This window comes from Aulostomus chinensis, chromosome 22 (genome assembly GCF_037954235.1).
Source record: "Aulostomus chinensis isolate RoL2024-O1b breed Wild chromosome 22, RoL_Achi_v1.0, whole genome shotgun sequence".
Classification (NCBI taxonomy): domain Eukaryota; kingdom Metazoa; phylum Chordata; class Actinopteri; order Syngnathiformes; family Aulostomidae; genus Aulostomus; species Aulostomus chinensis.
Window position 1 is genome coordinate 10,735,103 of NC_141341.1, and position 22,398 is coordinate 10,757,500.

A 22,398-nucleotide genomic window follows, 5' to 3' on the forward strand; every position below is an offset into this window, starting at 1 on the left:
TAATTCTGGAAGGCAAATGACACATAAACTAATACAGACGCTGCATCTTGGCAAGTTGGAGAACTCTTCAGCGTTGGAGAAACATTATGTTCTATTGAGTGTCCTTTTTTTGTTGGAGTGAATTTGTAGTGTTGTTTTTTTTAACTAGCCCAGTTGAACCTTGATGCATGCAGCCAGCTGGTTGAACTTTGTCCTTGGTAGTGTTTTTCTCCAATATATTCAGCTCCGTTCGGGTTTGTGGGCGCAGTGGAAGCCTCAAGGTTTCGGACGATTGGCTCCCTATTTATAAATTTAACTTATCTCCTTTCAGTGGTAAATTGGGAGGCAGTAATTTGTGTTTCTGTTCAGTTGTTATGGCTTATACAGCGAAACCTTCCTTTCTAAGAATTAAGGTTGACGAAATATTTGGAAAATCTACAGTGCAGTTCTACAGCACCTGAAAATTATAATTAAAACAACGCCTACAAAATGAACATCATCTTGATGGAGGGGTTATTGCAGCGCTGTTGTATTGTGCTGCATTGGTTTTGTTGAAGTGGCCAGTGAGTTGCCTTCAGGATCTGTTGAGCTTTTAGAAATTACGTGGCCTTGTTTGTTACTCAAGATGATACATGTTCATTTTTTTTTTGTGCAAATGATTCGTCCGTCTTAAAGTGATGCAAAATGTGTTTTGGTCTTTCAAGGAAGTTGTTTTTTTTTTTTAACCACTCTGTCACTTCTTTCTGACACCAGAATGAGCCAGCCATGTTTCGTAGCTCGAAGCCTATGTTGCCCTACTGCCACCTCCTTCAAACAACAGCCAAACAACAACAAACAAAAATTCGACTGGTTTGGCGCTCGCTCATAGTAGCGTCGAGCACAAATAGCTGGTGCATCCAGCCATCTTGCTCTTTCATAGTTTCTCCCCACCAGAAGGGTTACAGTTTTTAATTAGCTCAAATCAAAGGGTTTGTGAATTACTGAGCGTATGGCTGGATAAAGAAGATATGGATTATATTGGATGATGCTCCTGATGGTTTTTCTGTTGTTAGCCATCAGTAACAAATGTGTATGGCTGGCATTTTTTGTGTTATGGAGTCACAAAGAGGTGATGCGGTCTTGGAAAAAACCTCTTTGGGTTCTCAAGACAGCTGTTTGAGTACTTGAAAAACCTTGTGGCCGGTCAGCTGCCAGAAATGAGTAGCGTTAATATAAATAGTGATCAACTGGTGTGTCAGTGGCACTTCAGACGTTCTCTGCTATGTCAGACTTTTTCATCATCTAAAATCTCTGCAACATATTAGCTGGGTGGGTTTCATCAGCACCTTGAACGCTGAGCCAAGTATCGATCCATTCAATCAGATTCATCCATCTAGCCACCTCTCCAAATATTTCCCCCTGACTTTTGGTGCTTTTTCTACGTGTCTTGTCTGCTTTGGTCCGGTGTTTTGTAAATTCTTGTTTGAAAAGGGCTGTAACTAAATGTGTCAGCTGAATATGTCTTTATGAATATTAAATAAATGAGCCAGTCCGCTTAAAGAGTTTATACGATACTATTGACTGAAGGCAAATGAGTTACAGACAATAATATGTCCCAATGGGTTTAAAATAAAGGGCTAAGAATTTGTGTGTGTGTGTGTGTGTGTGTGTGTGTGTGTGTGTGTGTGTGTGTGTGTGTGTGTGTGTGCGTGCGTGCGTGCGTGCACGCGCATGTGTTTTTGCCTGGTGCACGTGTAACTGCTTGCGTGAGCCCTCGAGCAACAGTTCAGAGCTGAAATGTATTCCAGATCAAAGCTAAACCAAAATAAGACATTTGTATGCATGAATAAAATACCCTGTGTGTACTCATTTGCAGCTTAAATGGTTTCTGTTACATTTATAAACAAGTCAATTCCTTTAATTAGGTACCATCAATAGAATACATTTTCTGCATTGACACTTTTACTGGGCATATTGTTACTTTGTTTTTGTGTGGAGCCACAATTGACAGTGATATATAGTAGGTCGACCAAATAGGAACATCCTTAAAGACTCCAAAATCAACATTTTTGCTGTGCTGAAAGTGTTCCTGTAATAACACAATATTTCCTGTTAACTTCAGAACTTTTTTGTTGTTGTTATTTCACACCTTCTTCTATCTTTTACACACTGATTTGATGTGGGCGCCGCTTAGTTGGAAAAACAGTGATGTCACCAAACTTCCCCGTGCCCTTCTGAGTTGAACAACATCAAAATTTTCATGACAACTGAAGTGTGTTCGCTTGTGTTGCATCACTGTCAGTCAAATATGATCAAGTGAAACCCATGCGGTCTTGATGAGGCAAATAAGCTGAGTTTGTGTGTGTCAAAAATGTGCCCTGTGGAGTTTTCTTGTGAAACTAACAAAACTCTGTGTTACTCAAAAATCATGTTGTGTGTTTCTTTGAAGTCTAAGCAGCTGAGAGACTATTGTAGTCATTGCTGCATTGTGGTGCATTTAACAGATAAAGACCCAGATATTCCCTCCAGGATCTGATGGAGACCTAAAAAAGAGCTTAAGGAAGAGCGCTTTTTGAAATTAAACTCACCGTGTGGACAGAAACAGCACTCACATAACTGATAATGTTGCTTTGCTGCTCATAGTGATCGAAAGCAGCTAAGGATTTTTGCCCGAACTTAACTTTGATTGTTGCTTCTGTTGTCATTAGTATTTGTTGTTAGAAGTAGGTCGAGAAGTGCCACCTAAAGGTCTCTCTCCTTAATAAAGTAAAGCATCTGATTCACAGTTGGATCAGTTTGTCTGATTCTGATTGATAGTCAGATTTATGATTGACAGTCAGGTTTATGTTTGACAGTCTGATTCTGATTGACTGTCAGGTTTAAGAATGACTTTCTGGTTTATGAATGACAGTCTGGTTCTAATTGATGATCAGGTTTCCCAGGCATGACTGATTCTGAATAGCTTCGATGTTTTGTGACGTGTCCTCGGCCCTGAGACATCACAAGCACTGCTTTAGCATGAACAAAGTTAAACTGTTAATCTAAAAGGACAAACAAGGGTATTTACAGTAATTTGTATTCCAGTAAATACCAACATTACAAAGCTTTGTTTTCTCAGGTTTGAACAGACAGCATTAAAAGACCAGCGCTATGTATTTCTTTATTGATTGTGTTTTGTTTCTTCAGGATATATTGCTCCGTGGAGCGGCCGTTTCTACTCTCTCTGGGACACTGGGTAAGCTCTCCTGACCTTCACACTCTCACTGTCGATGGAACACTTGTTCAATTGAGTACATGCGTGTGTTTTCTAAGATGTCTATAAAACCCTCCTGCACCATCCCAGAGGGGAAGACAGCACAGCACTGCAGGCTCTGTGTTGAAATATTGTTATATTTTCAAATAGCAGCAGACACCATGTGTTCTCCAAGTGCACTGCTACATGTTTGATATTCAAGCACACTCAATCAATTCTCCCACCAATTGCTGACCGAAGCAGTATGTGATCTGTTTTAGTTTTTCTTTTCTGCGGAGGCTGATTCTAATTCCATAATGTGCTGTGTGTTCTCTTTCCCAGCTCTAATGACAAAACACTTTAAAGAGAAATAGTTACAATTTATTAAAACTGCTGTGTAAAAGCCCATAATGAATAAACAGGGAAAAACACAGATTAGAAACCAACAGCATAAAAAAAGAATTCAAGTCATGTGAGATACTGGATTTGTTCCTATTATACTGTTTTGTCTCAACCTCCTCTGATTCCAGCTATGCTAAGATCCACATCCCAATCATAGCATCAGTGTCTGAGCATCAGCCAACGACTTGGGTCTCCTTCTTCTTCGACCTCCACATCCTGGTCTGCACCTTCCCAGCAGGCCTCTGGTTCTGCATCAAGAACATCAATGATGAACGGGTGTTTGGTAGGAGAATTTTGAAGGAACTATGCTTCAGTCCCTCCACTACCATTTGTTGTACTATGCTAACTAGCAGTAAGCCAGTCTCTGTGGGTCTCAGCTCCCTTATGTAGCACAGAGGAGAGTCTGGTATCTATCTGACCATGGGGAGGACAGCAAATTAGCATATTTCCCCCCCAAAACGTTTTTGTGTTCTTTAAAAAAAATGCTACAGAGTGCAAAATTCTGTAGGCAGAGCAACTTAAAGACAGTGGATCAATGATAAGTCAGGCTATATTTCACATGCTCCTTGATGTTCCATGACGCAATATTTAGGAGATCCACTTCTGAAAATGTCTTATTCCGATATCGCCGTAGGAGAGAGCAGTAAATAATGAGGCTAAAATCAATGAGTAGTGTGGGAATGGCAGACTCAGCTTCTAACAGTAGAAACACCTCCATACAATGGTCGTTACAGAATGTAGATTCGCTGAACAGCTACTCCCAGAAAACACTGGTGAGAAGTATCAAAGCAATTTATTGCTCTGTGGTCACTAATTGTTGTATGGTAATTATAAACACACCATGATTTGCATGCTACTATTTGCAAATGTCTATAAAACATAGGAGTTTAACACACCAAAATCAAACCAAACTTTTATGTTTACAAGAGTAAGGCAGCTCAGATCAAGGGCAGAGAACCTTTGAGTGCCAGAACCAGTCCCTCAGGAGTCTCCCTCTCCTCCAACTTAATCACCCAATTACAGCTATTGATTAGCCATGCACCTGTTGAGCCAGGTCGCTGCAGCTCAAGGACAAAACTAGCCCTCTTTCTATTTAGTGTGTTGGTTGAGCAGAGCTCCAAAAGAGCCCTTTCTCTCTCACTGCTCTATTTCCTGTCTCTTTTTACATTCCTAACGTCTTTTTCTTTATCAGATCTTGGCCCACGTTCATCACTTCCTCTCACCCTCCACCTCTTTACTTTTTTTTCTTCATCGACCTTTCAGTGGCCCTGTACGCCATCAGCGCTGTGTATTTCGCCGGTGTGATGGTGCGTCTGATGCTGACACTGACTCCGGTGGTGTGCATGCTGTCCGCCGTGGCTTTCTCCAGTGTTTTTGAGCACTACATGGGGGACGACACGAAGAGAGAGAAGCCCCCCGCTGAAGACAGCAGCGATGAGGATGACAAGAGGAATTCAGGGAATCTCTATGATAAGGTCAAAACAAGATAGAATCACTCTCAATATTACAATGCATTGATCTGTAGTTGTCATAGCAAGATAGTATGGTACTTTTGACTCTGTCATGATGATGCTGCATCTTTGGCGGTTGAACATCCGGGAGTGTATTACTATTGTATACCTCAGCATAAAAGAGAAACCTAAAAGTTTCCTAAAACAGCTGTCACTGAGAGATTTTCCCTTGTGTTGTGAAACTTAACACAACTTTGCAGCAAGAAGTTTCCAAAAAGAAGAGCTGACAGGCATGTAAGTCAGCTCTCCTCCTCGTTCCCCACCAATTTTGCCCACCGATTTAGTTAAACTGTGATTCATCCACAACCGTTTGATGCAGTTGCCCATATTTTTGCTGTCTCACTGTGTTTAAGGTGGAATGACTGGTATAGTCACGGTGGAGCCAGAGAATGGGCTTTGTCTGTTTCAGTCCACATAGTAATCGTATTTTTATTAGTCCATTACAAGTGTGCTAAGACTTCATGAAGCTCATATGTAATACTGCAATTCCAATAAGACTTGCAGGACAAATCAAACATCAAAAACAGTAACACTTCCTGCGTGGGGTCAGCCCACAGCCAGTGGATCGGTTGATGGTCAAATTCTTGTAAATATAACGGGTCAGGTGGGATTTAAGCTGCATTTATGTTTGCATGGGAGAGAAATTAGAGGCAAAAAGACAGATTATGTCTTCTGCTCATGTCAATTGCTTGTTGTGCTCCATCGGCAATTAAAAAATCCATCAATTGAATGAATTCATCTCTTTGTCTCACACTTGTGGGTGGAGATGTAGCGCTCTGACGACCCGTATCGGCACCACAGAGGGCGGTCGGTCAGCCCTCCTGCAACCGGTTCTCATTCAGTATTCCCTTATTCTTGCAGTGACTGTTGCGATTCTGATTTAAGAAAGAAATGCATCCTGCGTATTTTTAAACCTTCAAAACCAGTAGTAACACAAAATTTGAGCAACAATGTAAATAAAGTTGATAGTAGAAACCTCCAAAGTACCTCAAATACTGACTGTCTTGTGCCATGATTTATTTGATCAAGCCAAGTATCATCCCCTGATGTCATCCATCTGTCATGTTTTCAGAGGGTTAAAGGCTTCCTTTGATTGATTGACCATATGATCAATGTGACACTGGGTGGAGCCATCAGTTTTAAATCTCATTTTTAGGTAAATAAGACACAATCATATCATCGTCGACCTTTGTGGCAGCAGAGCAAGTGATTGGAGGCGCTGGTGCTCAACCATACTGTGCAGATGTCTTCCACCAGAGTTGCCTTTGCACTTCTCTGCTTGCTGTGCAAAATATAAAGTAATCAGTCTTCATCCCACAATCCTCAGTGTGCATCGTCAGACATCACAGGAAAATCTGAGGATGCTCTAAGATAGTTTGCTCAATTAGTTCATTAAATAATTGATTCTACTCAATAATTCATACTTCTGGAATGCAACAAATGCGGCCCTCCATCACAGTAGTCTTTGTCTCCCCCTGCAGGCAGGCAAGGTGCGTAAACATGTGTCAGAGCAGGAGAAAGCTGAGGAGGGTCTGGGTCCCAACATCAAATCCATAGTCACCATGCTCATGTTGATGCTGCTGATGATGTTTGCCGTTCACTGTACCTGGGTCACCAGCAACGCCTACTCCAGTCCCAGCGTGGTACTCGCCTCATACAACCACGACGGGTAAGTTTACCACGCGTCAGTTGTGATCGCAGGTGGGTGCAAAATAAGGACATCAGAAAAGAGCAGTCCAGATAAGAACATATGTTACACATAAATGCCATAATGAGAAGCCTGGGGAAATAGTTGAGGCCTGGACGTTCTGTAAAAATTATTGAAGTTTACCCGCACATTAGAAGAAGACGTGGTTGAGTGAAGAACAACTGTGTAAAAATCTGTATTGGCTCCTGAATGTTACGTATTTTGTTGTCTTTATGTTTAAGAATGCAGCACACCTTGTGTTTGATTTGATTTTTTTTAATAAATATGCTTAATCATAATGTATTAGTTTTTTTTTAACTGAATGTTTTCTGTGTGTAGACACATGAATATGTTTAAATATGCGCAGCCCTGCAATATTAATCACACAAATGTGTATGGACCCTGACATTTGTCTGCACACAGGAAGATAGAGAGCACATGTATGTTTCATAAAGACATTTACTGAAATATTGATATCTGTTGCACAGTATATATTTGAGTATTGTTGCCTAACTTACAGTTTTTAGGTCTTTATGAAAAGCTGACGGATGATGTATTATAGATTCTTTGCTGGAATAGAAATTCTCTGGTTAATGTAGAAGGTGATATTGAAGGTTCTGTAGCAGTCCTGGTGTTTACTGGGTAATCACACAGCAGACCACAATAGCAGTAATTAATACACATATCTACCGTTAATTGGGATTTAAATTGAAGACAAGAAAGGAGTTTTTTAACCCTCAGCGTGTGCATGGATGCCCTATTTTCAACTATTGTTGCCCTCTCGATGCAAAGACTTAACTGAATTATTAATAGCCACCGCAGCCGTGTGCCTGTCAACGCTGTTACCTGTCAACTTTGTTTTCCTCATTAGAACACGTAACATCCTGGATGACTTCAGGGAGGCCTACTACTGGTTGAGACAGAATACCGACGAGCACGCCCGTGTCATGTCGTGGTGGGACTACGGTTACCAAATAGCAGGGATGGCCAACCGAACCACACTAGTAGACAATAACACATGGAACAACAGTCATATAGCGCTGGTGAGCCCTCTTGTTTACCCTTCATCTTAATCCCTGTCTTCCATAGCTGTTTTGATGCATGTACATACAGAAAAATAAATAATTCATGTCTTTTATGTCCTGGATGTTAGTCTTTTATCCCATTAAAGCCCTCCCACATGCTCATGCTTTTTACTGTACTTGCTATCCTTCTGTCCCTTCATCTGTCCATGAAATATAATGGTAATAAAATAGTAGTTACAGCACCCATAATGGGTCTCTGTGAAATAAATCACATTTTACTAAAGTAAGTTGTTGTTTTACTACTGTTTTAGGTGGGCAAAGCCATGTCATCCAATGAGAGTGCAGCCTACCAAATCATGAGGTCACTGGATGTTGACTATGTGCTGATTATTTTCGGCGGTGTAATAGGCTACTCGGGCGATGATATAAACAAGTTTCTGTGGATGGTGAGGATAGCGGAGGGAGAGCACCCCAAGGACATCAGGGTAAGCGTGACACCGTCTCCGCAGCTGCTGACTAATAAAGCGTGTAGTAAACACTTCTCGCTTGTACTTGCTCCACCCTCCAATGGGGCTTTGCTATTTGTTGACCCTCTTGGAGGCTCCACCTTGGCACATGAGAGCAAGTCATTACACAGCTCTCCAGCCAAGCAGGAAAACCACACATCACCACTTCCTTTGAAAACTTTGCTGCTCGGCTTCCTGAGATCTGAATCCTTGTAAAATACGTGATCCTCCAGTGTCATGGTGGAGGACGGTGCTCCCGGTCTCCCAGAGCGCTGTTTCCTCTGCCTCAGTGACAGAGTGTCCTACACAGGTGGGCCTGTCTGCTCAAGGAGCATAACCAGTGACTACAAGTCCTTCTTCAGCCCACATCGGCGGAACACCCGGGAGGCTTCGAAGCAGCTGGGCTCTCATCCCCGCCCTCAGCAGCCAGCACAGTGCAGACACCGTCACCAGCAGATGCTCTACTGCCTGCTCGGCTGCATGCTCTGACGGCGCACCTGTCGGAAGAGCATGTGGAAGCCAACTGGATGCATCCAGCGTGGAGCATTAAGTCTTCCTGGGATGATTTCAACAGCACACCGGGGATGGGCTTGAGGAACCTTCATGCTGAGACATATACATTCCAGCACTGGTACTGAAGGAAGTGGTGATCTGTGACTCATCTAGCCCCCTCTGCTAGGAGTCCATTAACTCTGGACTTTATCCTTCATTAATGGGTGACGCGTCAGCTGGCAGGGGTGGGATTCCTGGCCTGCCCAACACCACATCAAGCGGCTGGAAGTCACAGTTACCTAAAATTACAAGGAGGCTCGGCTCCACTTGAGACAAGGAGCCCTGTTTTTGTTTTTGTTTTGTTTTTTTGTGAGTTTTTTAATATGTTTTGAAATAATAGCTAGCTGGTGGCAGTAGTACACATTTTAACTAATTGAACCCCCCCCCCCTCCCCCGTTTCAGGAGAGTGATTACTTCACCCCTCAAGGAGAGTTCAGAGTGGACAAGGCTGGGTCACCTACTCTGCTCAACTGCCTCATGTACAAGATGTCTTACTACCGATTTGGTGAAATGCAGGTGAGGACAGAGGCTCCATCTAACGACTCTTTCATTTTCTTGCCTGTAACTCAACACGCCTGGATGTCTTTGATCATTTTTTCCTCCCGAGGTCAAAAGGCTATAAAGATGCATCTGAATTTGAAGACTTTTTTTTGTCAGGGTTGCGATCTGTTTCGTAGGAACAGATAATGAGCTGTGCAAAGATCGGAGTTTCACAAGCAGCTCCCATCACTGAAGACGCATTGCTACAAGACGTTATGGAGCTTTACCAGACAATAAGCTGCAGCTGCCACCACCATAGGTGCCTGCCACTGTATCTTTAAAGCGGAGCTGGCTGACAGACAGGTAGAAGAGGATTTAAGGAGATGCCTTAGGGAGCTCCTGAGGTATGAAGTAGGGGGTTTGGGGGAAAAGAAAGAATGGAGGAGGAATTTGAAGGATTTGCTGAAGCTTTGAAATGTGCCACGGCTACTTCTGGCAGGTAGCAGAGGGGAGATGAGAGGAATCCTTCCTGCAAGGTGCTTACATGCCGGCTGTAGATGCAGCCTGGCTAGCAGTTGAGCTCAGATGGGAGAATCAGTGCAGCTTCCAGCTGTAGAGAGACAGTCAAAGGATGTTTAGAAGAAGAAAAACAGAGGCTTCTAGGGTAGACAAACAAAAGACGTAGAGTGGACCATAATAGTGCTGGACGGATGAAGGAATGTAGTTTGTAGTTGGGAGGACTAAAGGATAAGACCGTGTTTCCCTGGCAATGACTTCAAGTTGCTCTGAGATGACGCCTTAAGGTCACTGGAGGTTCATGCTAGGAGTGGGCGGGATTTAGTTGGTTGTAATGTTCAGCGTCACCTCTAGATGCCACACTGGTCCTCTCAGCTGCAAGTTGAACCCTGAGTGGTACCAATACCACTGAGTCAATGCCAGATTTGATGTTATACTGCTAATTAACTGTTGTTGTTGTCTGGTTTTCTTCTTCTTCTTCTTTTTAAACTTGTGTATTTGTTAAGTACTCGTGTTTGAAATAGTAATACTGCTACAAGGTAAAATAAAGTTCCAGTTTTAGGATTTTAAATATTGTTGTTTAACACGAGTAGAACGTCCTACTTTTAGTCAAATGTTGCAAGTATGTCTTTATGACTGAGGCACTGGACTTCTTTCTGTACAACCATCTCTCAGCTGGACTTTCGGACGCCACCTGGCTTCGACCGGACACGCAACGCTGAGATTGGCAACAAGGATATAAAATTCAAGCACCTGGAGGAGGCTTTTACCTCGGAGCACTGGCTCGTCAGGATCTACAAGGTCAAGAACCTGGGCAACAGAGAGCCGCTGGACCACAAGCTTCGCAGTGTGGTACCCAAGCAGAAGTACACCTCCAAAAAGGTAGCAGGACACCTCCTGTCTTGTTGTGATTTATATGCAATTATCTTTTAAAGCCAACATAAAAACTGCTGCACTTATGGAATGATTTGTAAGCAGGTTTTGTTTTTCCCTCTCTTCAGACCGCCAAGAGGAAGCGAGGACACATCAAGAATAAGCTCGCCCTGAGAAAAGGCAAGAAACTACAAAAAAAATAATGATGATGAACTCTTCTAGGAAAAACAAACAAATACATGCGAAGAAACCTCTAACAAACAATGAAGAAGAACACTGGGGCCGTTTATCTGGCGCTTGAGATAAGCGCTTCTTGTTAGAGCGCCCCCGTGTGTTGAGGAAGTTGAAGTGTCATATCTGGCGCGTTCCAGAAATGTTGTCTGTTTTATCCTGGGGATGTTTGTCTCGCTTATTTTCTCAAAATGTTCTATTTGTTTTGTTCCTTTTGTTTGTTTGATTTTTTTTTTTAACTTTGTACTTGAATGTGTGGCAAGGCATAGGGCTGCTCTATTGGTTTGGCGTCGATTCATTTTTGTGGTACATTAATTAACTGCTTATCAGTACTGGGATCGGGTGAAGGGGAAACGCAAGGAAACTAGGAACATTTGCACCAAAGACCCATTGACCTGACCTTGCTCCATGGCACATGTGAACTCATCAATGAGTGAGGAAGCGCAGGAGTGAAAGCTCAGGACTCGTTCCTGACACGTGTACAGAGTACAGTATGCGGTATGGAGGAACGTCACTGTCGAGGCACAGGCCCACCTGTAATATTAACCCTCTATCATCATCTCCTTTATGTCTGCCTGGCTCCCTGTATTTCTTTTCAATAAATCCTTTAGAAAAAATTGGCCTCATATGTAAATATGTTATGTAAAGAAAATGTCTAAAAGGATTATAATATATTGGATTATTGTGGTGATTTTTAAATATGCAGTTTTTTTCTTCTCTAAATTTCATTATGTGATTGTTTTGTTATGGGATTTTTTTTTGTATGACAACGAAATAGAACAGTGAATGCAATAATTCTTGTACAGAGGGCCTTGAGATTTTGTTGAAAGAATGAATGTGAATTTTTATGATGCCGACTTCCTCCCCTACCACCACCACCATCACCACCTTTTCATAAATAGCTTAGATTGTACATTTTGCTGCTAGGGTTTAAAGTTGGACATGATGGTTTGTAAAAAGTAGTGATAATAAATTAGGCCTCCCTTCCTGCGGAGGGAGCTCTCTAGTTGAGTGAGCAAGCCTAGTGCCTCATCGCTGGTCACCATCAACTCATTACTTGTTGTCTTCTCCTGAAGCCCATGTGTCAGTACACACCAGGCTGGGTGCTTCGACCTGCCTGAGGCATTGAAAACTGGAAATTGACTGGTGAACTGTGAAGCGTGGAGGCGGGCCGGCGGGCGGGGGTAGTTCGTAGGAGGGCACTGGAATTTAAAGGAGGTCAGAAAAGGTGAAGATTACTACGAACTACAGAAGGATCACGTAGGACAGACAACCTAGTGAGTGTTAAAGCTACAGAAGAGCTGTGTCCCCTTTCCCAACTACCTACGAGTCTAAATCTTAGTGACCTGTAGAACTAGAAGGCACTGGGGGGAGGGGGCGTGTAACCCTGCCAAGTCCACCTCAGCCAGACCCAATAAATAAGAATGTCAGGTTTTGCTCTGAACACATCTGAACCAAAATACAACAGCCTCTCTCCAGTGCTGCAAGTTTGATGAAAATCAGCTTCAGCGTTTGTAGGTAAACCTGCTAACTGACAAACTGTTGAAGAAATCATACGGTTTTAAAACATTCATCTGGAACCAGAGAAATCTTTGATGAATAAAATATGGTGATAAATTCCCTGTCAAAGTAATCTATTTAAATCCTCTGTGCTTCAGGGGAAGGCCCAAAATAACATTTTTTTTGCATGGAAATGTGATTTTATCTTAATTGTACGGCCGCTAAAATGTAAGACTGTTGTGAAGAAGCTCCCTTCAAAAAGGCCTCCAGCCCAACGTGATGTCTTTAAGATTGTTGTCACCATAGGAACCAGAGAAAAGAGCTCAATTCTCATACAAACGTATTATAGAAATGATCAAAGTTGAAGAGTAAGTCTATTGATAGTTAATCACTGAAGTTGGCCGTTTTGCAAAAGTGCACGAAATCAAAGTATCAGATTTAAAAAAATGCTAAATTCCACATTTCCCTTATTAAAGTCGATTGCATCTTTCATCAGACTTTTCTGGGTCTCCTGGGTTTCCGGTATATTTCAAAAGTACAGAGATTTTTCGATGAAAAGTTTGAACTCTTTTAATTCCCCGTTGAACCCTTTAATTAATAATCCCTTCATTTCTTCCAAAGCGTGCTGGATTAGAAAGTTGCTGTTTTTTTTTTTGTTTTTTTTTTATGTTAACGGACGGGACGCTGCTGCTGCTGAAAACATCTCCGAAGGGTCGACGCCTTTGATTTGTCGGTAGTGTGGGACAGGGACACAGCTCTCATTAGCAGGAACCTCGAACTTATTCTAAAGGCACTGCACTGTTCTTTGTGTCTGCGACCTTCAGATGCCATGTCTTAACACAAGAGGAGACTCTGTATGCGCACGCATCAATAACCTTTTGTTCATCAAATAAGCGACACATCAAAAGACTAACACATCATACAGCTGTACTTCCTTTGTCACATCTATACCCATTTCACAAATAACTTATCATTTGTTTATATTTCTTTACACTTGTATTGTTTTAAATGATGTCGCCGAAATCCCTTTGTTCTCTTTGCTTTGATCTTCTCTGTGTCGGCCTTTGAAGCTTCAGACCTTCGACACAATGCCACATTGTTCAGTTACGCTCTTAAAACGGTGTCACGTCCCTTTGATTTGTCATTTTATTCAAGCGAGGAGTTCAGACTTAAGCCTTAATGTGATGTTGTTGGTTGCCCTCTTATTTTGTAATTTTGTGCATTTTAATTAGTGAAACGGTTCCTTCCTCTGCTCATACGTTTCTCTGTAGCTCGGTGCTGTCTGTCCCCAACATTTTCCCTTTTTTCTGTTTGCTTTTGTTTGATGCAATCCCGTTTGTCTCTTCCCACGTTTACATTTTTACATTGTTGCTTTCTTCAGTCATCTTGAAAAATACACTCGAATGGAAACATCTGTGTAAGTTGTTGTTTTTGTGGTTTCTCTTCCCACTATGGTTTACGTATGAATGTAATATCAAACCAAAGTGTTTGTCAGGATTTTCCACAGAGGCGAACACAAACAGGGCCACTTGATGGCAGTATCAGCCTTTGGATAAAGACTTCAGCATGCAGGGCGGCTGATGCTCTCTGGGTCAAACTCCCCAGTATTTGGTGGCACGGTGGTGCAGTGGTCGGCACTGTGGCCTCACAGCAAGAAGGCTCCGGGTTTGAGTCCTGGCTCCAGCACGGGATCTTTCTGTGTGTGTCTCCATGTTCTCCCTGTTCCTGCGTGGGTTCTCTCTGGTACTCCAGCTTCCTCCCACCGTCCAAAGACATCAAGAGAGGACGAGGCTGATTGATACTCTAAATTGACCGTAGGTGTGACTGTGAGTGTGAATGGTTGTCTGTCTCTATGTGTTGGCCCTGTGATGGACTGGCGACCTGTCCAGGGTGAACCCCGCCTCTCGCCTGAAGGCTGCTGGGATAGGCTCCAGCTCCCTACGACCCTTAACAGCGATAGAAGATGGATGGTTGGGTTTAGGTTTTGTAGAGTAAAGCTTTTTCCGTCAGGTCACCTCCCCCTGCTACTTGGTCAGGAATGAATGTTCAGTCACAGGGGAAATAAAGCACTTAAACTCACCTGATACAAAGCCAAAAGGTTGTTGCATCGGTGCAAAGCAGCATACTTGTGTGAGTACTTACTTTTATGGGTACCGACCAAAATACATGAGTACTGCAGGGGTACTAGTTCACGTAAAATCCTGTTCGGATGTTGGGGAGGAAACAAACAAATACTTCTAAATCGAATCATGTTTAAAAGTAAGATGTGTACGTTAACCGCATCCTTGATGTCATCATACACAACATCATACTGTCCCCTCATTCAAAACGTTGTGGTCATTACCTTTAATTAATTTTAATGTTAAATTTTATATAAATTCTGGTCGTGATAAAAAAAAAACAAATAGTCAAGACACATCCATTTGTATCAAAGCACCTCAAACAGCACCTGCTTCTGCCTGTGGGTTTGTAGCTGACGAGGTCATAGCTTCTACATGAAGACATCATGAGAGGGCGTGTGTAAGAAAGGTAAAAGGTTTCTTTTATTAACAGACAGTTCTCTCTCTATTCACAATCACCACTTCAGTGAGTCGGATGTGTACTCAGTAAAAAGCTGCTTGGAAGTCGTGTGTAAGGCCCGTGTCGAACAGACTGAACAGTGGCTGGCTGCAGATGACAGGTTTGTTTATCTCACGTCTCACAGGCCGTGAACCGTCACGGAGCAAGCTACAAAAATGGCATCTGGTAAATTCACCTGGCTAAAAAACAACCCCCGTTACTAACAACTGACAGAGCATCCTGTTGACATGAACAGTGTTGCGGGAAAAAGGCATTTGAAAAAGAAAAGTCTCACTCAGCATGAAGTGTGTACACTGTTGATTGCAGGATTTGGCACATAGTTCAAGCAATACTTTGTCCAATGAATTTTTAGTATTTTGCCTTTCAAATACTCACCAAAAAAAACCTTCTATAAATCTATATATAGCTTGAAGCTAATACATACTTAGCTTCATGCTAAATATACCTGGCTGGCTCTTTCTGCATTCCGCAATCACAAAGAAAAAATGTACAGGTTTTTACTTTTTTTTTTTTAAAGGCGTACTTGAAAGGCAAAATACCTTTTGGGGGTGAAGTGTGGTTTTAACTGCAGTTAGATCTACAGCAGTGGTTATCATCAGGGGAAACTGGGAGCACAGATGAATATTAACCTGGTACACTGCAGTCACATGATGCGTTTCCTCCGAATCCAAGCAGCAGGTTTTCCCAGCTCCATCTGATTCTGCTCCATTATCCTGGGCTTCACCCTCCAACAACCCCCAGATGCAGCTAGCAGCTAGCAGCTAGCAGCTTGTGTTTCTACAATCATCCATATTCATCACTATTGGCGACCGAACCAGATGTATTAACTGCAGGAGGAGGCACAGGCTCTGTGTGTGTGTGTGTGTGTGTGTGTGTGTGTGTGTGTGTGTGTGTGTGTGTGTGTGTGTGTGTGTGTGTGTGTGTGTATGCTAGCGGCTGCCTAATAACATAATAGCAATCTTAAGGGCACAAATACAAATGGGGGGGGGGGGGCGCTCTATGGAGTGTTCAAGAAGGTACAAGTCAAATGGAACAATACAATCAGCCTGAACAGGTCAGATACTACAACAACGTGCCCTGATACATTCATAGTGCAGACGGACAATCCGGACCTTGTTACAACCATCGACGTACTTTTAAAAACACTGGATGTCATGTACCCAACATTGATACTTTAAAGCCTTGTTTCACCCCAAAAATGTACAATTTGCCTTTTGATGACTCACATTTCAAGATCTTGACCTCGCGAGGCGAAGGCAACCCAAGAAAAGCCACCGCAAAATCATACATTTCTGATGGCGACAATCACAAAAAAAACAAAAAAAAACCCTGGCGGAACCGCAGGAAGCTCCACAGCACGGAGAAAACATTTCCACGAATTCAAGACATGAATAAGTGAGCAACTGAAAGGCAAATTCTAATTTTTGGGTGACGTATCACTCCATCGTGTCACGTTTGTTTGCATTACCGATGACTTTGAATAGCGATGTTATTTCCTGTAAAGCTCTGAGAGACCACCCTGATTGGAAGAAAGCCATAGATATAAAACTGTACATTTATCTCTATGGTAAAAGTGCATTTACAGCTACCTAGATACTGTGTGACGGACGGGGAACTAAAAGCTGGGAACAATGAGATAACTCACAAAGAAAAAAACCCCCACCAGTGGTTGACTTCATTTAGTGTGAGTGTGCAAAAAGGCCTTGGCAAAGGTGAAAAATAGAAGAACTCTACTCTGAGTGGTAACACCATATTAACAGTATATAAAAATGTATTTTTTGTCCCAGAAGCTTAAAACTCCTCGTTGGATGGATAAGTAGAGATCCCTTTGGCACCTTTGCTTGTTTCCTGCTTGTCTCCATCTTGTCACTGGGAGTCCGAACCTCCGGTCTGTGGAAGATACAGTCCTCCGTGTTTGACCTCCTCAACTTCTACCTCCATACGGGGAGGCAGATTCTCAGTTGTTGTCCGTGAGAAGAGAACTGATCGGCTGTCAGGTGGATTTCCACAGCGGGTTGTTGTAGAGCCAACCGTCTCCCTGCACGCGTCAGGGAACAACATTGAGATTAAATTAAAAAGAACTGTACAATATCCAGATACAACAGCAGTTGGTCTCTTGAAAAACATTGAAGTAATCATTTAAAACAGAAGCAGCAGTAAAATGTAATCAAAATAGTTGCGTCTTAGTATATCCAGTCTGGTAATAACATCTAGTGTTTCTAGGTCAAATGACATGACAGTTATCGAAAAAACATAAATATTACTTTTTTAAAACACAGTTTCTTGGACAAAACTGAGTTTAACGTTAAAAACAAATCATCAAAATGTTTGTTCACTTTACACGACAAACACCACCCGAATAAGAATTTGGTGAAGAATTGAAGATTTTGAAGAATCGTAGTGATGATTTTGACAGTAAATTAGTCAACTGATCAGATCTCTCAAGCAGACAAACTAGAGTGTGTGTTCACGACGTGCTCCCAAGTATTTACACCACTACCTGTGATGAGCAGACACTGGACGGCTGTGTTTGTACCTCTTTAGTGAAGTATTTGGGGGTCCAGGGTTTGTTGTCAGCTGATCTCTTCCTCTCCTCCCCCCTCTGCTGTTCCTCCAGTCGGTGTTTGTGCTCTGTGGCCTCATCGATGTTCCCTTCCCTCAGTGACTTGGTGACGTGTTGCCATAACCGCCTACCGGCACATAAGACCATGAGGTTTCAATGCAGCCTGCACATCTGAACCCTGAGACACGGTGACAGGTCGGTGGTTTCACCTGGATTCTGTCCGTCCCTGTTTCTCCACTGGCCGCAGCTTCTTCCTGGTGACCGGTAGTTTGGCTGTGTCTATCACTTTGGTCTCCCCGCTGCTGTAGGTGAACTCCAGGGTACCGTTCCACTCACCCTGAGCTTTGCACACGATGGTATTGGTGGGGTTGTGTTTGACCTCTGCCGTCACTCTGACACGACCAAACAAACACTCCTTGAAGTTGCATCTCGATGATTTCATTTCAGGCGCTGCTTTTCTTTCATGACCTCCACCGAGGATGTTGATGATGTAACACTACACAGCTTTAGGAGGCCATCTTGAAAATCCTGGATTTTCAAGACTGTTCCAGGCCTTTGCCAGGATGTTAGTGGTATTTTTCCGGATGTGAGTTTTGAGTTCAGGTGAAATGAATGAAGACGGTTGTCAGGATTTGTTATCCAGAACAAGTATTTTTGGCATCATAGTTGACCTATTAATTCATTTAATATTTTGATGAATTGATTTCGGCGATGTACTGGAGACGGACGGTGTTCTCGGTGATCTGGGAGAACAGTTTTGGACTTTTAAGAAGAATATGTACAAACTGTGCTTTTTTTAGTAACAAGTTTCAAAAAGAGATCAAGAGCAGAAAAGAGCATCAGAAATGTTTTTTTTTTTAAAGTCTGTATGTATTTAACAACAGAATACAACATCTAGTCCTGGAATTTCCTGTGTTAAAACATAAAGTCCACTTTTTGTTTTTAACATCTGAAAAAGGAATATCTCACGAGGTGTGCTAAGTCATGTTTAGGTCACCTCACTCACCTGTGAACCTTCCCACCATAGAAAGGTTTGGTGTGAAAGGTGACCGTGGCTGAGTAGCCGCTCTTGGCACAGTTGATGGACACCTTGCCCCCGAGTTCCACCCAGGGCACGGTGAGGATGGAGCGGGCGTAGGCACAGGGCAACGAGAAGACGTACTCCTCGTCGTGCTCCAGGAGACACAGGACGCCTGAGAGGAGAACGCCAGAGGGTTAAGCAACAATCCACCACACAGACGTGAATTAACAGCGCGGGGCGTGAAGCGTGACTCAGATATGATTTGGTAACTTTCAGGAGAGCAGACAAGTCCTCTGTGTCTCTACACGGCGAATTAAATGTTCAAATAATAAACTGATTCAATCCAGGAGGCCGGTGTGTTGACGTCTGTGTCAGAGCACAGAGAAACTAAACATTCTTTATGAATATTGAATTAAACTAAAGGACAGTCACAGGGCAACCATCTCCGTCTACAGCAGCAGCCTCGGGTTGGACTTCATGATGAATTTGCTAGTTTGGTGAACTTTGTTGGTGTTTTCACTCCAATTTCCCAAGAAAGTCTCTTACCATGAACACACCGCACAGGACTCCCCATCGTCATTTGTATCCGTGTACATGCGGTGTTATTTTCATTTTTTTGATCAGGATATGTGAGAATATGTTTTTATATTTTCATCTGCTACCAGACCAGATAGAAGGTGTGAAGATTTCCGACCTGCAGCCTGCGGTGTTACACGAGTCTGAATATTCATCCGAGTACCAGCTGTGATGACTAAAGAATCCCTCCAGTTTTTAGGTCAGTATGTTAAGAGATTCATTTAGACATTTCAAAAGTATTTTTAAAAATGCAAAAATATGTTGAATGTAGGAATGCATCCAGTATTTAACTGAGACAAAATGTCACACCACCGCCTGAACCATTGGACCTGAGACATGGAAAAATAACAGCAATAAGGATTTTAGTATGTACAGAAAATTGTAATGCAAGGTTGCATTACGTACGCAACTCATGGTACATAAACCTCTGAATTATACTTCATTATACAGATCAACGCTAAACTTAGAATTCATTGCTTCCTGCAGGTCACAATCATCTGGTGGTCACTTTTATTTCGGGCACCAAAAGGTTGAAAAAAGAACTTGTTGCATCAGAGGCAGACTTCAACTACCCCTCATCAGTGGAAGCACACACACACACACACACACACACACACACACACACACACACACACACACACACACACACACACACAAAAGCCTATTCCTTCTCTTCTGCTGACTCACTGCCAATCAGGAGATTTCGAGGCATTCAGACAAATAGAGCAGCGACTGCAACAATATCCAGCAATCAATACATCCCAGGGTGAGGGTCACCCTGAGGGCATGGGCATCAGCCCCCCCTCGGCATGTATATCAAGATGACTTGCTGCATCATAAACTGCTCACAGGTAGTCATGAGAAAGCAAGAAAAAAAATTGTTTGAGCTGAAGGACTTCCTGTCCGTCCCTGCTCAGTGTGTCTCATCCGAAACCGCCGACACCGTGTCGGTGTTCCAGTTCACCACGGGTGAGGTCGTTCACAGAGGACAGGACTCTGCCTCCCTCAGTGGTTTCTACTCATTCAGCTACAAACATGTGACATCCTGTACTAAAAACAAAAACCAAAAGCAAACACATAACTTGAGGTCATATGTTCATAGATTCTGCTCAGTTTTTACTTTCATAATTAAACACTGAACAACTTGAAGTGCAACAGAGAACCAGAAACACTAACAACTATCAGAGAATAAAGGCTTTAAATTTTTGACGATATGCTAAAACAGGAAAATGAAATGGAAGACATTTGCAGTTGCAGCGAGCAATTTTTGTCTCCATCTTCTGTCAGTGACACTTATTGCAAACAAATGTAAACATGCTTGTAAGTTCCACTGTTGCCGACCTTGCTGCTGTTTGGAGCATCACTCTCACCCCTGAAATGACTCCTTTCCCTATCAGAATTGGATCCATTTGCTCCTCATTCAAGTTAGCAGAAGGCTAACAGGAAGTAGCAGGCTCTGCTGCTTTTCATTCCTGTTTTTCTGATATCCCTCAGCCAGAGAAAGCTTCACTTTCACTAGAACAAGCAAAACTTGAAACTGAGTGAAGCAAACTCCGCTGAGGGTGGCAAACGCTGACAATCTACAGAGAGTCGCACGCTGCAGGTTCTGGATTGACTCACCCTCCCCGAGCATGGACACCCCTATAGACATGCCCATGAACTTGCTCTTGGTCCACACATGGGCGTTGACACACATCCTCTTCTCCCGGCACTCACAGTAAAACCCTGAAACGGGAGGATGATGGGACACCTGCTCGGCAATAAAGCGGACTCTGTAGCAGCTTCCAGGTGAATCATCGTTGTTGGAGCCCCTGCCTGGCTCCCGCACTGACCCCTGGTTCAGCCTGACCAAAGGTTTGACTTTGTCCCGAGACACTTCCCAGGAACAGTGGAAGGTCTCCCCCAGCACTGGGTTGTAGGGCTTCTTGGCCACAGCCCCCTTTCGGCCCTCATGGAAGGCGGTCAGGTAGTACTCCACAAAACGGACGATGCGGTCCTCAGCTGTAGCTCCGGCTGTGATTGACAGGAACATGTCAGGGTGGGCCATGAAGTTGGCGTACATCTCCAGCAGCGATCGCTTTTCCAAAATGAAGGTAGGTAGCACCACCTGGAGAACCCAAAACAACAACATTAGGAGCTTATATCCTTGGGAGACAGCAGTGGACTTTTAAAGTCAGAGCTTACCCGCGTGAGGTCCATGCCCAGTTTGAGCTGGGACAGCAAGTGCAGAATAACGCTCCTCTGATCGTCCAGGACACCTAGGTCCTCCTCCTCGTTGTCCTCCGTATCGGTCACCTCCTCTGTGGGGCTGACATCTTCCAGCCCGGGCTGGTGCTAAAAAGACAGGAACAGTGATTTTCAATGAAAAGGTCAAGCAGGGCGCTACTTCTTGTGCATGGAGATGGAGGGGTTGAGGATGTGAGAATAATCGATAAATGTCCAGAGCAGCTCTATACAATTCAGCTGGAAATTACTCATGACAAAGATTGTAGCAATTATGAATCAAATTAGAGAAATAACCTTCAAAGAAGGCTTCAACATCTACAGAGTTTATCAATGTATTCATATCTGCCTCTGATTATGAGTCGCTGCTTAAATGACATGGAAGCAACTGGAGAAAAAATAATTTTGCAATACATTTTACACTGAAATATTCATATTAAATACGGGGGAGCGATAAAATGCAAAAAAAAGAAGCACGCCTCCTATGTTCTATCTAGAATCAATATCAGATACAGATTTGGTGTTCCTTGTTGGTTTGACATGGAAGGGACAGGAAAGAAAGATGTATTTTGCAGTTTTGCACTGAAATATCCATCCATCCATCCATCCATCCATTTTCTTCCGCTTACAGTATCTTGTTAAGGGTAACGGGGGGACTGGGCGGGGTTCACCCTGGACAGGTCACCGGTCCATCCCAGGACCAACACATAGAGACAGACAACCAGTCACACTCACAGCCACACCTAAGGTCCCACCTAAGGTAAGAACCCACACGGGAACAGGGAGAACATGGAGACTCCACACAGAAAGATCCTGTGCTGGAGCTGGGACTCAGACCCGGAACCTTCTTGCTGTGAGGCAACAGTGCTGACCACTGCACCACCGTGCAGCCCGCACTGAAGCATTCAGACTACAAATAGGATCTGCAACTTTGAGGGAAATATTATTAGTTGCCATCCTCC

General features: G+C 43.1%; 2 protein-coding genes across 3 annotated transcripts in view; one reads left to right on the forward strand and one right to left on the reverse strand.

Annotated features, from left to right (window-relative positions):
- LOC147240722 (dolichyl-diphosphooligosaccharide--protein glycosyltransferase subunit STT3B) overlaps positions 1 to 13,894 on the forward strand; it is a 69,050-nt gene extending 55,156 nt beyond the window's left edge. The window contains exons 8-16 of the mRNA XM_086192989.1: positions 3,145 to 3,193; positions 3,721 to 3,875; positions 4,856 to 5,067; positions 6,585 to 6,772; positions 7,662 to 7,833; positions 8,127 to 8,300; positions 9,276 to 9,389; positions 10,545 to 10,751; positions 10,871 to 13,894. Of these exons, the coding sequence (XP_086049115.1) occupies positions 3,145 to 3,193; positions 3,721 to 3,875; positions 4,856 to 5,067; positions 6,585 to 6,772; positions 7,662 to 7,833; positions 8,127 to 8,300; positions 9,276 to 9,389; positions 10,545 to 10,751; positions 10,871 to 10,945 (1,346 nt within the window). The 3' untranslated portion in view covers positions 10,946 to 13,894. The remainder of the gene's footprint in view (positions 1 to 3,144; positions 3,194 to 3,720; positions 3,876 to 4,855; positions 5,068 to 6,584; positions 6,773 to 7,661; positions 7,834 to 8,126; positions 8,301 to 9,275; positions 9,390 to 10,544; positions 10,752 to 10,870) is intronic.
- Positions 13,895 to 14,841: 947 nt separating this feature from the next.
- The window catches only part of osbpl10a (oxysterol binding protein-like 10a), a 60,260-nt gene continuing 52,703 nt past the window's right edge, over positions 14,842 to 22,398 (reverse strand). Inside the window, exons 7-12 of one of the 2 annotated variants that reach the window (XM_086194097.1) lie at positions 21,398 to 21,547; positions 20,834 to 21,320; positions 18,623 to 18,809; positions 17,826 to 18,008; positions 17,590 to 17,743; positions 14,842 to 17,091 (exon numbers count right to left, since the gene is read on the reverse strand). In XM_086194097.1, the coding sequence (XP_086050223.1) occupies positions 17,047 to 17,091; positions 17,590 to 17,743; positions 17,826 to 18,008; positions 18,623 to 18,809; positions 20,834 to 21,320; positions 21,398 to 21,547 (1,206 nt within the window). In that variant the 3' untranslated portion in view covers positions 14,842 to 17,046. The remainder of the gene's footprint in view (positions 17,092 to 17,589; positions 17,744 to 17,825; positions 18,009 to 18,622; positions 18,810 to 20,833; positions 21,321 to 21,397; positions 21,548 to 22,398) is intronic. The other variant, XM_086194096.1, reaches the window with a different exon arrangement.